At 37.1% G+C, this 16605-nt stretch overlaps 1 protein-coding gene and 1 long non-coding RNA gene across 4 annotated transcripts in view; one reads left to right on the forward strand and one right to left on the reverse strand.

The window, feature by feature from the left end:
- The window catches only part of Pcdh17 (protocadherin 17), a 94893-nt gene extending 78870 nt beyond the window's left edge, over positions 1–16023 (reverse strand). For 2 of the 3 annotated variants that reach the window (XM_008822921.3, XM_017795561.2), the window contains exon 1: positions 13250–16023. In XM_008822921.3, the coding sequence (XP_008821143.1) occupies positions 13250–15817 (2568 nt within the window). In that variant the 5' untranslated portion in view covers positions 15818–16023. The remainder of the gene's footprint in view (positions 1–13249) is intronic. The other variant, XM_008822922.2, reaches the window with a different exon arrangement.
- LOC108490196 lies at positions 15215–16087 on the forward strand. Its single transcript, XR_001872169.2, has 3 exons — positions 15215–15307; positions 15471–15595; positions 16021–16087. It is a non-coding gene; the product is annotated as an uncharacterized LOC108490196 (long non-coding RNA).
- The last annotated feature ends 518 nt before the right edge of the window (positions 16088–16605 follow it).

Here is a 16605-nt window from a genome sequence, read left to right on the forward strand (position 1 = left end):
AACTTGATTTTAGCTCTTCAAATTTTGGTTTCTTTTTAAGTAATTTAGTGAGAAGTGTGCTAAGTAGCGCACTTACCAAATTAGCTTAAAATGTTCAACATGAAAATACTAATTTTGAATCTGTGGCCCAAAATGGAAGACAAAGGGCATTGGATCAAATTCCTAATTTTATTTTCTGGGGCAGATGGGTGTAATGAAACCTACTGATTGAATTTTCAGTGTTTTCCTGTACCTTTTATCTCTGTCTCAACATGTTGACTCTACCTTAATTTTCTAACAAGATGAGAGGATAGTTACAATTAACCAAGTGAAATGATACTCTACTTTTCAATTATTTATATCATATAACCTGGGGAAATTGAAATAGTAGTACTTTCCTTCCCTCACCCTCAAAGTGTGTTCACTATCCATCCTATACACGAAACGCTATCATGAAACCTTTAATATTCCATAGTAGCAGATCTATCCTTGGAAATGTGATTCTCCAGTAAAATCCTGAGTTTTTTATTTGAATACCAAATGCACGTATGTCAAAACTCAATGGGAAATTTCAGGTAGAAATAATGTTAGGGATGGCTGACTAAATCTCAAGGTGAATTTCCTTTTGTTAAATGATAAATGGGACACTTTGCATGCTCAAAGCTGCATAGTTACAACCAGAAAAGTTTACTAAAAAGTAAAAGAAAAAAAAATACCATTCTATTACTCAGGTGTGGCAGATGCAGAGTTTTGCATTCCCTGTATTAAAAAATGCACTCTCCTTCCTGAAGGACAAAAAGAGGAACTCATGTTGGAAAGTTTCTTTTGTTGTTTTCATATGAAAAAATTCAATTTTAATTAAAATACATACTCTTAAATTAAAGGAAATGGATGTTGTTTATTTGAACTAATATCTCAAAAATTATCTACTAAGGACAATTTTCAAAAATTCAATACATAAAACTAATTTAATCCACACTTATTTACCTCTGTTTTGAAAAGTCAGCTGAATCAATCCCAGTTACAAATGTAATACAGTTAATCTCGTGAAAAAAAAAAACACTATATTTCATCAACACTTAAGTCTGAATTTAAAAAGAAGAAAAAATCTACTGAAGATGCAAATATAAAAAAATACTTTGCTATATACATTAAAATATATATTTTCTGCTTGGAAATCATAGGAAACGGGCCATATGGCAAAGATGAGAATACTTAGAATAGGTCCGTATAAGGTGTAAACAATACTTCATTTTATCTCTCATTATTATGTGCTCTTCTTCTGGTGCTAGGGATTGAAGTCAGGAACACTGGCATGATAGGAAGGTTGATATGCCACTGATCCACATCTCCATTTGACTTACTGAGAGACAGGGTCTGATTATTAGCCCAGCCTGATCTAGAACTTGTGCTGTTTTGACTTTCAAGTAGTAGGATTATAGGTATGCATCATAATGAAGGGCAGTGCTTTCTGGTTTCAATGACACAGTTATTTAAAGAACATTCCATAGGTTTTAAAGAGTTTCAATTTTTTTATATTATATATTTTGGTGGAAAGGTTTAAAAAATGCTTGAAAAACATGTATTCCTGCAAAATGTTCAGTTCTCCTGACATTATTTGGAATTTGCTTGTGTAGTAGATGCCTCAGCTGTATTCTTTAAAAGAAAGCATGTACATACATATATTAACATTTTAAAGAAAAGAGAAATGGGGAGAAATTAGTACAATGTGAACAGATTATTACAGGCTCAGTTTCTGGTCAAGAGTGTCTGATAGAACATGTGCTACAATCCTCTTGAAACAGTAGAGGTAACATCCAGCCCCACAGCTCCAAAATCTGCACCCTCTGCATTGAGTAGCACAATAGTCAATGTGTTTTTTCTTCAAAAGGCCAAGTATTTCAGTGTGATTTTATAGACAGACTTGAAATTATGTTTACACAATGTGGATATAAATGCTAACAGAGTTCACTAGCTGCTGGCTAATCATGGTATGTAATATCTAACTCAATTAGTTTAATATTTCAAAAAGTGTCTGTCTTGTTTGAAACTCAGAATAAACCATAAACATGTAAAATTTATGTTTCTATGTTCCTTTTAATTGTTTTCCTTTACTTTGTAGCTCCATATTATGGTAGTAAGTTAAGACTACATTTTTTTTTTAATTGCTAGCAATTAATCCTAGGTCTGTGCATTCTAAGAAAGCATTTTACCACTGAGTTAGATCCTCAACCCTAAATGAATTTAAAATATGATTTTAAAATTCATTTTCAAATAAAAGCTTGAAGCTTTTATTCTGTCTAGCCTGCTTATCATTTGATATGGGCCTTGTGAATAGAACTCAGATGAATGATATTTAAGTATCCAAATAGTATAAAATATTAAGCAATTTAAACTAATTTTAGAATTATTTTACTAATGAGTCATTGAATTAATGATTATGGATCAAACCACTACAGGGTGTGGCTGTGATTTAAATATAAAAATGGCATCTTGATAGCTCTATGAATGATTAGTTCATGTTTCCTCAATATAGGCATGAACATTTCATTAGCACTTATATATAAAAGACAGATTCAGAAATTTTGTGAACATTTTTGTAAATTTCCTCATTTTCTATATATATGATAATTGCAATGTAATTTTCTATTCCTACTATAAGGCAGATGGCATGTACCAGAGTAGTAAACCATAGAATTATATCTCAACAAATACAAATAGATATAATCTCAAAATAAATGTTTATGGTTTAGGTATGATTTCATCTCCGTTAAAAGAAAGTATTTATGTATCAGTTTTACAAATATAAGCACCTAAAATGTAAACAAAATGACTATTTTAGATTATTAATTCATTAGAGCTGGGTGAGACAGTCTTAGTAAATTCATAGAACATCTAAATGGCATAATTATAATGTTGTGTAAACCATACCAAATAATGGGAATGATTTTAATATGTGACAATCAACACTATTGTCTGTTGAAATGCTATATACATACACGTGTTTGTGTTTGTGCATTACATATATAAAACAGATACTGAGAAAACAATGCTAATAAAAATTCAAAACCTTGATCACCTCAATGAACTTGTAATAAAGCAACATAAATATTTAGCTATTCTCATTGCTCCCATTTGAAAGGTAGCAAACATAAATTAAAAATTATCAAAATATGCTTTCCTCAAATTATTTATCAAGTGGTCATTATATCCATAACAAGTCATATATATATAATTTATAGTGATATGTATGTAGATACTCACACATATCTTAAACCACCCATTGTTAAAGCTTTAGTACATATGTGATTTTTGATCATTGGAAGTTCCTTACTAAAGAAATTTTGATTTCTTCACAAATAATTAATTTTTTCTTTTGAGGCAGGGTCTTATTATATAGCTGTGGCTAGCCTGGAACTCTCCATGTAAACCAGGTTTGCCTCAAACTCACAGCCTGCTTTTGTCTCCTGAGTGCTGGGATAAAAGTTGTGAGCTATCATGCCTGGTTTAAAAATACATATTTTTAAAGTACCTATTGTATATCACAAACTGTGCTAAGTTCTGTCAAACACCATAAAAATCAATATGGGTGTGGCACCTATCTTCAGGTATTCTGTCTCAAGTATAGACTTGAGATAAAAATAACTTAATCTTTCTAATAAGTAGTTAAATCCTGGTTCAGAGGTTTAACAGTTTTTATACTTATTATATTTCACTAAGTTGTACATAGCTCAAATAGGTCTTTATCAATAGCATAGTTTACATAGCACTGTGACTACAACAAAATGAGTGGATGGAAAGCAATGTGTTAATTCTTATCAATTCTTTATCATTCGTCTTTTAAGTCTTTGAGCTTCAAGTAGTCTTAGGACAAAGCATAGAACAAAATTCCTTTCAGAGCCTCCACTGACTTACATATATAATTTACCTCACTTTCCTTTGACCTGTTGCTTTTAAGTCCTGATTCTCAACTTCAAACTTAGGGCACAGAGGACAGTGAGGGAAAGTGTTATCTTCTCCTTTGCTGAGTTGTTACATGACAACTTTTTGCCCAAGGCAAAATTACATAGCTGATTTGTGGATCTTTGTTTCTAAAGATTTACTACAGAAATACTGACATAACCTTTACTCAGAGCAAACAGTCACTCAGGCAGGAGACACCAAACCTAAAAACGCATGAGGAACAGAAAAATCCTGGCAGGAATTAATCTACCATTTTCACACGTCTGCCCAAGGGAGGTATTGTAATTGCAAAAATTTACTCTAAGACTGCTGAGACTCATAGTAATTATGTTTCTTTTTTTTAATAGAAATAGCCACAGGTGGTAACAAATTGGGTTTCAAGATGGGGAACTGGGCATGCATTCTAACCCAAATTGCTATGTAATTGTCTTGATTATAAAAAACTGTTGAAAGTCTATTACTCAAAATCAGAAGGAAAAAAGTCTCATTAAATTTATGACTTGTCTTTCCTTAGTTTTTCACCACTCAGGGATTTTGTTTCATTTCTTAGTATTGGCACATCTGATGTTAGTACTGCATTGCAGAAAAGGCCTTTGGCAGTAGCTGCTAAAAATTCCACTGAGTAGAATTTGTTTAAAAGGATCGTTGTCTTATTTCCAATCTTATTATCATCTGGGGATAAATAGTAGCTTTGCTAAGAAGGTCAGGACCTGGAAAGTTAGCTAATAATTACTATCCATGCTGTGCCACCATCAAAACTGCAAGGTTAGAGATGTTTACTTCAGTTTAAGAATTGATATGGAACTGTTTGCTCTTCTCATATAAATCTACTCTCAGCAATCCTATATATTACTCTGAATATGTTATGACAATGGAAAAAAATAACTTTTTTCCTGAGGCCATCAGGCATTCCATATATCCCATGCATATAGAAAATGAGTGTAATAATCCAAAGTCAACTTTTTAAATCATGAAGTTTTGAAAAAATAAGCTGAGATTACACTATGAGATATGAAAGGAATGAAATCAACAAAATAATTTAAGGACACACAAAGCTTCAAACAACAATAAAATAAAGCAAATAACCACATATTTCCCTTGAAACCATGTGAGGGTGATTTTCTATGGAATCCTCTGTTCCACCATAAGAGGATGGTTTTCTATGGAATCCTCTATTCCATCATAATGAAAATAATAATAGAGATGAGTTATGATTCTTCTTCTGTATGGCCTGGGTGCAATAAGTTGAACTGGGATACACTTTTCTAAAGTGCATGAAAAACTGGAAAACCAAATAGAAAGCTACACTATGGTGTCACAAGAAGATATTTAGATTGCATCTTATTTATTTTTTATAATTAATGAAATAAAAAAGTTCAGAAGGTTCGAGTGTCTAGAATTTATATAAATATGTACCATTAAGCAACTGTTGGACTTGAGATAGAAATTGTCTCTATTTAATAAAAGTCAATTCCCACCTCTTCCACAAAATGGAAATGGAAACATTTTCTTCTCAGTAAATTTTTGTTATTTGTAAGTGGCTAATTTCTCAAACATTCTTATTCCTCAATTTTATTTCCTCTACTGAAATAAGGACATCAGTAAGAAACACAGAGTGCCACTTTCCAAACGTGGTTATGTAATTTTTCTCATTATAACAAAAGGTAATTTTCTTTATTAAAAGCAGTTCAGTACTGTATATCCAATTGTTCTTCCACTGCAAAAAGAGTAATATATCAAATAGTCAGGCATACAATAATCTGAGTATACTGTGATGAAATAAGGTGTCTGAAAGGTAAACAGCTTTTATCAAAGGGATTTATGTAGAGGATTATCATTTGAAATGAATTTTACATCTTAAGGGGAAAAATACTAGAGTACTAAGATTTCACAACAGAAATACAAATTTAGGAATTTATTTAAGACATACTCTAAAGCTGTATTACAAGAATAAGAAAAATATTATGATCCCTGAGTCAATATTTTTTCAATAAAAGACCTGTTGCATTTCAGTCTTTTACAAGTAAGCTGTTGGAACTTAGGATATACTCAAATTTTATATGTGTATATTTTTAGTTTTGCTGGAGGACATGAGAACTCTATGTGTTCACAAGATTATTAACATTTCAGTTAGAAGCACTGTTTTAAATGTATGTCTTATATATAAACTATTGTAAAAACAAAGCTAAAGGATATGTCTAAAGCACAATAGTTATGTGAAACACTAAGCGATTTAGTCAGGTGTCAATTTAAATCTGTGGTCATGAAGTGTGAATGCTACAGAAACAGCACTAGGACCACTCAGGTATGAAGCTAACATCTATATTATTAATATAATTTAAAAACATGTAACTAATGTGTATAGAGAGCAGTAAATGTCCACAAACAATTGTGAATGTATACCTTTGAAATTTGAAATTGATTTTAAATGCTTTGGCTTTTTAAACTATTCAAAGACTGCTTTTAGCTGATAAAGAAAATAAACAAGAAATTGTCCTTTAAATGATTCCTTTAATGTGTTCCAGTAATTAGAAATCAAAAAAGGCATTACATGTTCAAAAATTATCAAATACTGTTTAGACAGAGTACTTTTCAGAACCCAAAAGTCTTAAAAATTATGTTTATCTTTACCATATCTAACTTTATACAACATTAATATGGTTGATGAGACGACTTTGTAGCATTAAAATTAAAAAAAGATAACACAGGTCTTAAAGTATTTCAAAATGACTAAGTAAAACGCATTTCTAATATCATTAAATTATTTTAATATATTCCATTCCTCTAATCAAACCAACCTATTTATGTAGATTAGTTACATATAAAGTTTCATTTATCCGACCTGTATTTATCCTTTGATCACAAAGCTTGTTAACGTAAATAGCCTTTCATTGTTACGATTCATTTTCCCACAATTATGCTGTTTAACTGCTTTATATTTTGAATAAATATATGCAAACTTGCCAATCATATTCAGTAGTTATGCTGGATGATCAGTGAACCATAAGAACCATTTCACTACAATAAAACTGTCTGAAACTCATCCAGAGCAAGGCCTACAAATACCAGTAATCAGAATGTCACTATGACCAGGACAGACAAGCACAGTGTGTCACATGTATATCAACAGATTCTCTCAAACTTTGTTGGAAACCAGTTTCATAGGCTATGGAAACATAGTGCATGCGGGTGCAACATGCCTGCCATAAAGCCAAAATTTGCATGTGTATCATACAAGATTTTCTTTTATGCTACTCCTTAAAAATACTGAACTGATTCCTCTGCAGCAGCAGAGAAGCAGGAGTATATTTCTGCTTAGTCACAGCAAGAATATTGATGCCATTAGGACTTCTTTATTATAGATGATTTATTTCTAGAGTCCAAAGGATAGCAATACATCACTGTCAAAGCTAGTGGTGAAAGTTATGACTTGCTGTAAAATACTGTATGCTATTGAAGAGAATTCATGTCAAAGTCTCCTTTACTAAAGTAGGTTGACAATAGATTAGTGTAGGTCTGATGAACTTTGAAAGTGTTTTTGTAAGTGGGTGGTAGAAGTCATGCCATCTTTAAAATAAGTAAAAAAATGAACAGTATGCTATTCTCTAATAATTATACATCATTGGTTGAAGGAATTTAATCCAAAGAAATCACTTCCTTAATGCTGTACTAAAATATGACTTTAAGGTAATGCCCTGTGGGATTTATTAAACAGAAATGTAACTTAGGGGAATACATTCTAGAGCAAGGACTAATATCATAATTAGTGAATGCATTTGTAAGAATTTACCCACTATTGAGTGTATTGCAAGACTTCCTAGCATCAGGGAGATAGGTTTTGTTTCCTCATCAGCCTGAGCTCAGGTGTAGGGACTTCTTCCCCCTGGTCTTTCATCATCAGCCTTACTCCATATGTTTTCAGTGTTTTTAGTCATCCTACCAATCCCCAAAGTATCAGACTCTTGCCTGGAATTTTTTCCTTAATCTAGATGAGCTCCAAATCAAGCTTAACATATTTCTGAAAGAAAATGTAGGCTTGAATTGCTCTTTAAAAGAGAATTGCTTTGACTTAAAATATACAAAATGGGAAAATATTTTTGCTTATGTATTTATATATATATATATTTGTACTGAAAATATACAGATATACACCGTTATACACATACCTACTTTTGCCAAAAGGTTTTTAATAAGCACGAGAAGAGCTAACCTTACTGCCATAAATGCATATCAAATTGTATTTAAAATTCATAAATACTTTCATTGTATTTTTATTGTTATGCAAATTTAGGTTGTATTTATGTATTTTACAAGTATTATAGTGAAAATTTTAAAATCTGAAAATTGAAAATATTATTCCCACATGATTATATAATAAATATTGTACTTATAAACAATCCTAAAAGCTCGTCTAATGTTTTTAAGGTTTTTCTTCTTAAAATATTTAAATTCTATACTTCTCTAATTGAAATGATACTGGAGGATTATTTGAAGAATTTTTACATGTTTCTAGCCACTGTAAGAAAGTGAATATTATACATAATATATTATAACAATGATTTTATAGAAAGGACTTTCTGTAAGAGGTTTTGCATGGCCTGAACAATACAATCAATGATTATTATATGTTTTAAGCAATTTATGTTCCTTTATAACTAAATTTTAAAAAGTTAAGAATTTAGTGCATATTTTCTATGATCACATTCAGTTTTAAATAATACTAAAATGCTAAGAATATAATTCCAAAATCCTTGATGTTGACAAACATGTATGTTCCTATGTACTGAAATAATATATAACTCACTCATTCGACTGAAATAAAGTTAAAATATCTTTCTCATAAATTTCATATATAGGGAATTATGATCTCAGTGAAAGGAGGATCAAAAATCCCATGACCAGCCTTTGGGAAATTTTATGGAAAACTGAAAGTTAATAGACAAAGAACTTCTTACTTTATGAGGAGATATGATATTAATTGATATTTAAGAGAAAATTCTATGGTTTCTAGTTTATATGGTAAATTTTGTTTTCATTTGTTGTGAAATAGAGAAATGCATACAGATTTACATTGGAGGGGAATGAAATTAACACTAGAATAATAACACGAGTTATTAAGTTTAGGACTTTAAAAAAATTTTAAACCCTTTTCCAAAGAAACTCAAACACTTTATGTCTGATTACATTTTAAATTAAGTTTATTTTTCTTTACTTGTACAACTTTAATGAGTAATAAAGAAAGCATGTTTGATAATGTGTGCTCATATTAATCTAAAGTAGAAGTTTCCAAAACCTTTGGGGAAAAAAGTGCAAACAATCTTGTGAGACACGCAGTAAGAATGTGTTATCTCTTTCCTTAGTTCACCACAGTCCGTTTAACTAAGGATTCTGTACTTTATGGAAGGTAATACATGTGTGAGACTAATCAAGAGTTACCTTCTTAGCATAAGATTGTAGTAAAATGTCTCCAAAGATTTAAGTGACAAGAGAAACTATCTACACACACAGTGCATTTGTTGCTGAAATTACTGTTGTAAAGAAGTATGAGCTTTGGAAGATCATACATGGTCTTGGGAACTCATATAAACAGGTTTCTACAGTCAAAAGCTTCCTGTGTTAGGAAGTAAGAATAATGTCACTATTAAACACACTTCTACTTTCCCTTTTACTTCCTAAAATGCAAAATTAACTCTATATATTGTAGTTTATGCCTCCGCATTTCACTCTCATTTTATGATTAGGTTGGCTGTCAGCATTTGTATGGGATTAATTTATATTAGTTTCATTAATATTCAATATATTGTACTTAATTCATATTAACTATATTTGAAATATTGTAAAGGTCATTACATATTTCAAAAGAATTTTATCATGAGGGTTCTAAAGTAAACTGTGGAACTTGAATCTCTTGAAAATGATATACAAAACAGAAATTAAAACTATGTATTTTTAAAATGTTTAGGAAAACTTTTGACTGGCTTGATGCATTTTGTTCTATGAGAGCATATCAAAATTATTTGTAGTAGTACTACAAGCATGTGAAATCAGATCTTCAAACACAACTGGAAATCCTGTCATCAGTGAGAAGTCCCCAGCTTCCTTCCCTCGGGAAAGAACTTCATTGAAAACACCTGTTGAGAAGTCACCTGAGATCAACTTATGCTTCTGTTGTTTATTTTGTCTTGTTTTCTTGAAACTGGGCCTCATGTACCCCAGCCTGGCATCAAACTCTCTATGAAACTGAGAATGGCTTTGAACTCCTGACTCATTCTCCTGTCCCTGTCTCCCTAGTGCTGGTTTTCCAGGTGAACTTACACATGTTCAATCACAATTAGGGGTTATTCTCTGGACTTGGTAAAGATTTCTCCTTAGCGTTGCATTTCATATTACCACATGAACTAATACAAGTGGAAACTTGCATACTTTTGGAAAATGGTCTTCCAAATTTGTTTGACAGTTGTTCTTACCTACTGCAGAAACTGTGTTCCTATGCTTCAATATCAGTTTAATAATCTTAAAATAAAATATTTCATTTTAAATTTATGGTATTAAAACCAATAGTATATTAGCTGTTTTAGCCACTCATCTGTTCTTTAAACACTTTTGAATGTTTGTGAGCTTTATAAAATTCTAAAAATAAAATCTCTAATCACAAATCTGTTTCTATACCAGGTGGAATGATTCTGTGTCACATACAGTAAAAACACTCCTGTCCCCAAACAACAACTGTAAATACTACCTTCAGACCCTGTGAACAAAGTACTTTGAGGCAGAAGTTCCTGTGTTTTATATCACCATATTGCACAGGGTATTGCAATGAAATTGTGAACATCTATTCAAGCCATTTATAAATGCATACTATGCAATTTCAAAACAGCATTCAAGATACTGGAAAATAAAGATGAATCACACCTAGTAGCTGTTAATCTAAGTTCATTTCGTGGAATAAAAGTCTACCTTCAGAAAGATATGTGAGGTTAGTAGCATATTTACTCTGTAAGATGAACAAATAGGCTTGACACTGGATTATGGAATTCCTGAAGACTCTACCTTAAACATGCCACTTCAGCACAACGCGTTTACATCATAATCATTTAGAAACAAGAGAAAAGATAGACAGAAAGCAACTGGCCAACTTATAATGATCTCCGTAATAAATATTAAAATGAATCTGGTACATTTCAATGAAAATTAATTTATTGGTGTTTTATAAAGCATCACTTAAAGAAGTGCAAAAACTCCATGGGGGCTGGATGGGGAGCCTATTTTAGTAGTTTAGGTTGACGTGTTTTTAGGGCAGAAGCAATATGGGAAAGGGACCCACTATGAAAGATCATCAACTTAAAACTAAAGCTCATTTTGTCCCTTGGTGGCATGGACTAAATTTTTAAAAAGGAAAGAATAGCAAGACAGTCTTTTGCTTTCTGTTTAAGTTGCACAGAGTGGGTTCGGTAATATATGATTCACTTGGTGTAAATTTTAATCTAGTGAGAAGTCACCATCCTCATTCTCAACCAACTTTAAGGCATTATCTCTAAATTTAGGAGGAACACTCACTTCCCTAAAAAGTCTTGGCTATTTCTACTCAAGATTGTTCTTCACTATTCTTACTAAGAACCCAGACTTACTGAAAATTCAACTGTACCAGCTTCATTTCATGTTTCTTAATGTTGAAAATTAAATGAGAATTCAACTGGCAGCACTTAGAGGATTAAGCATTAACCCTTTGTGACATCACTTTCTTGCCAGTGGTATAAACATGGGGAAGCTATATAAAATGCTTGCAATCCAAAATGAATACAGCACATCTATAAATAAATGTTTTAGCATATCTTTCTCTATAGAGATATTGGACATAAATATCCTTTCACATAATCATAGAAAGGCTCTCACAGAAATGAGGATTTTAAGGTTGAAATTTTCTTTTTATGTTTTATATAAACCATCAATCCTTGATTGTTCATATACAGTAAATACTGTACAAAATAGGATTTTGATAATTTGATATTAGATAGTACGAATTATGAACCTGTTTCTCATGAACACTATTTTGTTAAAGGAAATATAAGAAGACTAAGATCTGAAGTTTCATTACACCTTTTGAACAAAAGTAACTGAACTAAGTCAAGTCTCATAAAAAATTTTTCGCTTTTCAAACATAATAATACGGACAAATGACTTTTCATTTATCTCAAAAAAATCTTCCCCCCAAGTGTCACTTTTGCTTAAGCTCAGTTTTGAACTTTAAGCACTGCTCATTCAGAGTAATGTGCAACAACACATACTGATGCATATTATGATAACTGAAAATTAAGTATTTCTGTGACACAAGTCAATGGTGAATAAAATTAGATGGTGACTAGACCATCACAGCACAGTCACTTTTTCTTAATAATTGATGTCTATGGTTTGCCAATGATTTAGTTGTCATCATATGTTAATAACATTTAATTTTGTTATCTATAATACCTATTAAATATGTAGATGTCCTGGAAGTACTGTGCAAACTACAGACAAAATAGGAGTCAGTGCAATTTTGTTCTCTGTCCTCAAAAGCCTAAAATGATCCTCTGAACCTATGAGATAGACTGCTGATTCTTCAGTGACTACATGAAACTCACAGGAAACCCTAGGGCAGAGCAAATTCAAATCTTTCATAGACATTTACTGGTCACTATCCAGGCCTGCATATATTCAAATTATTTAAAGCACTTCAGAATATATCTCACTTTTCAAAAACGTCAGCTAAATTTCATTTGAAGAATAAATGGGGCTCGTGTCCCTTAAAACACTTTCAGGATATAAAACTAATTTGGAGGGTGTGTGAAAACTTTGTTCAAATTGATCCATGATTTAGACTTCTAACTGGTGGTTTACTCTGTACTCAAGGAGTTAACTTAAATTTGTGACCTAAATTTCATGTTTCATCAAAAAAATGGAATAAAACTCTGTGTAAGAGAGTAACTTTTTTTTTCTCCTGTGGCAATCCTGTTATGGAAAGAAATACAGTTCCAAATATAAAATAAACATTGAATAGTGACAGTTCCTATCATTTTAAAAATCTATAAAAATAAACTTTAAAACAGAACAGAAGTGAGGCATGCACGTCTGGGAGGTCTTAAACTATTTACGAGGGAGGGCTTCGCATAGAATAGGGTGTGGACACACTATCAAAGATGTAAACCATGTGCATTTCAATACACCCCTCTCTCTGCTGCTGGCTGTGTGGCCCGCCTGTCTCAAAGCCCTCAGGACAGCATCAAAAGCAGCTTCAACTCAAGTCCCATTTATGCTAAAAGTCTCCTACCTGAATTATGGACATCCGAGTGGCAGGGGTCTCGCTTGAATTAGTCCCTTGTCCGGTGAAGCTGGTGTGGCAGCCTGCGTGCCCCTGAGGGACAGCCAGGTTGTTGGAGGCTGGCTTAAGATACATCACCTCTGACCGGGGTGAGCTGAGGGGCAGGCGGGTTTGGTAGTCGAAGTACATGGGGGAGGTGGCCAGGGAGGGACTGCTCACCACGTTCATGACGTTCATGGCGTTCCTCTCCTCCACCTCACTCTGCACCAGCATGATATCATTTTTGTTGATCTTCTTCTTCTTGCCTTTCCCCCCGCCCAGCTGCGGGTGGCTGTATTCGGCGATGCGGCAGTTGTAAGTGCGAATCTCCTTGTTTTCGCGCTTGCACTTCACAGCGATGGTGATCATGGCCGCTAGGAGGATGATGGAGATCGTGCTCAGAGTCACTATGAGTGGCAACGACATGTCCCAGTGGTGCTGCTCACCATTCACTCGAGGTACCCCCTCAGGTAGAGAGCCGCTCACAGAGCGAATGATGAGCTTGGCCACCGCTGACAGGGTGGGCTTGCCATGGTCGGTCACTTTCACCACCAGCTCCACCACAGGTGTCACGTCCTCCCAGAAAGGGTGCAGCGTGCGGATCTCGCCGCTGGATGGATCGATCTCAAACAGGTGGTCGTCGTTGCCGTCCACAATCTCGTAAGTGAGGCGCCCGCTCTCTCCAAAGTCGCTGTCCAGGGCGCGCACTGTGCTTACCAGGTAGCCCAGGCCAGCGTTACGCGGGACCTGAAGCTCAGCGGTGTCGTTCTGCAGCGTGGGAAGTACGATCACTGGAGCGTTGTCGTTCACATCTAACACTGTCACCCTCACCGTGGCATTGCTCTCTAAGTGCGCGGGTGCCCCGGAGTCCTTAGCCAGTACCTTGAACTCAAATGCCTTCGTTTGCTCATAGTTAAAGGAGCGCAGGGCATATATGGCCCCGTTTGTGGGGTTCACGGACACATAGGTGTAGATGGACACGTCGCCGATGTGCGAAGGCAGAATGGAGTAGGACACTGTCCCATTTTGGCCCAGGTCGGGATCCTGGGCGAGCACAGAGCCCAGGTATTCCCCTGGAATGTTGTTCTCGTGCACCTGGAGCACATACAGCCCTTTGGTGAACCGAGGAGGGTTGTCGTTCTCGTCCAGTATCTTGACAGCGAATGACTTGGTGGAGTTGAGGGGAGGGGAGCCCCCGTCCCGTGCCACGATTGTCACATTGTATTCGTCTTGGGTCTCGCGGTCCAGCGGACGGTCAGTCACCACAGTGTAGAAGTTGTCGTAGTTCTCTTCAAGCTTGAAGGGGACGGAACCTCCCGGCCCGCCTAGGCCTCCGCCGCCGCCAGTACCTCCTCCACCCAGCACCCGGCACTGCAGCTGCCCGTTCTTGCCTGAGTCTCGGTCAGTGACCCGAACCAGGGCGATCACAGTGCCAGGAGGGGCGGCCTCGCTGAGCGCCCCCTGGCGCACGGAGACGAAACCGATGGACGGCGCGTTGTCATTGCGGTCGATGAGCTTGACAGTGACCTTGCAGTGGGCAGGAATTGGGTTAGGTCCCAGGTCTCTGGCCTGCACGTCGATCTCTAGCATACCATTCTCCTCATAGTCCAGGTTGCCCTTTACACGGATCAGACCGGTCTTGGGATCAATGGAGAAGAGCTCCCGCACGCGGTCGGGCACGTAGCTGCTGAAAGAATACAGCACTTCCCCGTTGGGACCCTCATCAGCGTCGGTGGCATTTAGATCAATGACCACGGTGCCCAGGGGGGCGTTCTCGGGCAGTTCTACCAAGTAGGACGGGGCCTCGAAGACTGGACTGTTGTCGTTGGAGTCGATCACCTTCACGTTGATCTGTACGGTGGCAGACCGCGGAGGCTCGCCGCCATCCAGGGCAGTCAACACCAGAGTGTGGTGGTTCTGCTGCTCCCGGTCCAACGCCTTTTGGATGACCAGTTCTGGGAACTTGGTGCCGTCTCCACGGGACTTGACGTCCAATGCAAAGAGGCCGTGGTCATCGCGTGTGAGCAGGTAGGTGCGGAGCCCGTTCTCGCCGGCGTCTGGGTCGTGTGCGCTGGTCAGGGGGAAGCGGGTGCCTGGGGCCGCGTTCTCGGAGATGTCCATCTCGATCTGGTCAGAGGGGAAAGACGGAGCGTTGTCGTTGATATCCTGGATTTCCACCTTGATCATGCAGATCTCCTTGTCGTTAGCGAACACCTCTAGGGACAGCTGGCACTTGGCATTGTGGCGGCACAAGGACTCACGGTCGATGCGCTGCTTGGTGTAGAGGAGCCCGCTGTCAGCGTCCACGTCCAGCAGGTGAGGCGCAGAGTTCTCCAGAACCCTGTAACTGCCGGACTTGCTTCGCCCGCTGCTGCTACCGCGCTCAGCCGGCGGAAGCCCGGGCTGCAGTCGAGCATCCTTACCGATGTTGCCTATCACAGTGCCGGCCCCTTGCTCCTCTGGCACTGAGTAGTTGAGGTTTTTGAGTGTCAGGGCAGGGGCCCATAAAAGAAAGCAGCAACAGATGGAAAGGTACATCCCCGACCGCTGGGGTGGGCGCAGGGGCAGCGGGACTGGAGCGTAAAGCGGATGTGTGCTTGCCAGCCTGGGACCCCGGCGTAGCGTGCGCGTTCGGATCAAGTCCCAGGTCTGTGGGTCGTTCCTTTCCTCCGCACCCGGACTGCGGCACCAGGCAGTCTCTCCTTTTTCCGCTCAACTTGCCCGAACCTGTTGATCTACAGCATCCGCACCCGGCTAGAAGCTGCCGTGCAGCGAAGCTGCAGTGACTCCGAGGAAGGCGGCGGCTCCCTGCGGCTGCGGGCGAGCCCCAGGCTTTGTCTCTCCCGCCTGGACTTCGGAAGGCTCAAACTTGCACGATGAGGCTGGCGGTAAGAAGGAAATCGTGTCTGGGAGGGATGATAATGAGCTGAAGAATCGGTGGGTTTTCCTCGCTCCCGCTAGGCGCTGCAAATCCACTCCTGCCGGCAGACTACGGAATACTCTTCACATCGGGTGGGGGAGGGCTTAGGGAGGTGTGTCTCCAGGCAGATCGGAAAGTGAAATCCTTTCTTGTTACTAGTCTCCAGTGATGAAATTGATGGGGATGAGGAGGAACGACGAAAGAGTCACAGATATGCGCATATATATTTTTCCTTTCTCTTTTTCTTTCTTTCTTTTATTTTTTGTTGTTGTTGTTTTGGTATTTTTGAGGCTTCCCTGGCGCACTGTGAAATGTCTGCTTGCTGCGTCCGCTGGTCGGTTTTCAGGCGGCGTTTTGCTGCATTTAGAGATCTAATCTTGCATTGCTGGCTTAGGCACTGGCAGCG

This window comes from Nannospalax galili, unplaced genomic scaffold (genome assembly GCF_000622305.1).
Source record: "Nannospalax galili isolate Female #2095 unplaced genomic scaffold, S.galili_v1.0 scaffold308, whole genome shotgun sequence".
Taxonomy (NCBI): Eukaryota; Metazoa; Chordata; class Mammalia; order Rodentia; family Spalacidae; genus Nannospalax; species Nannospalax galili.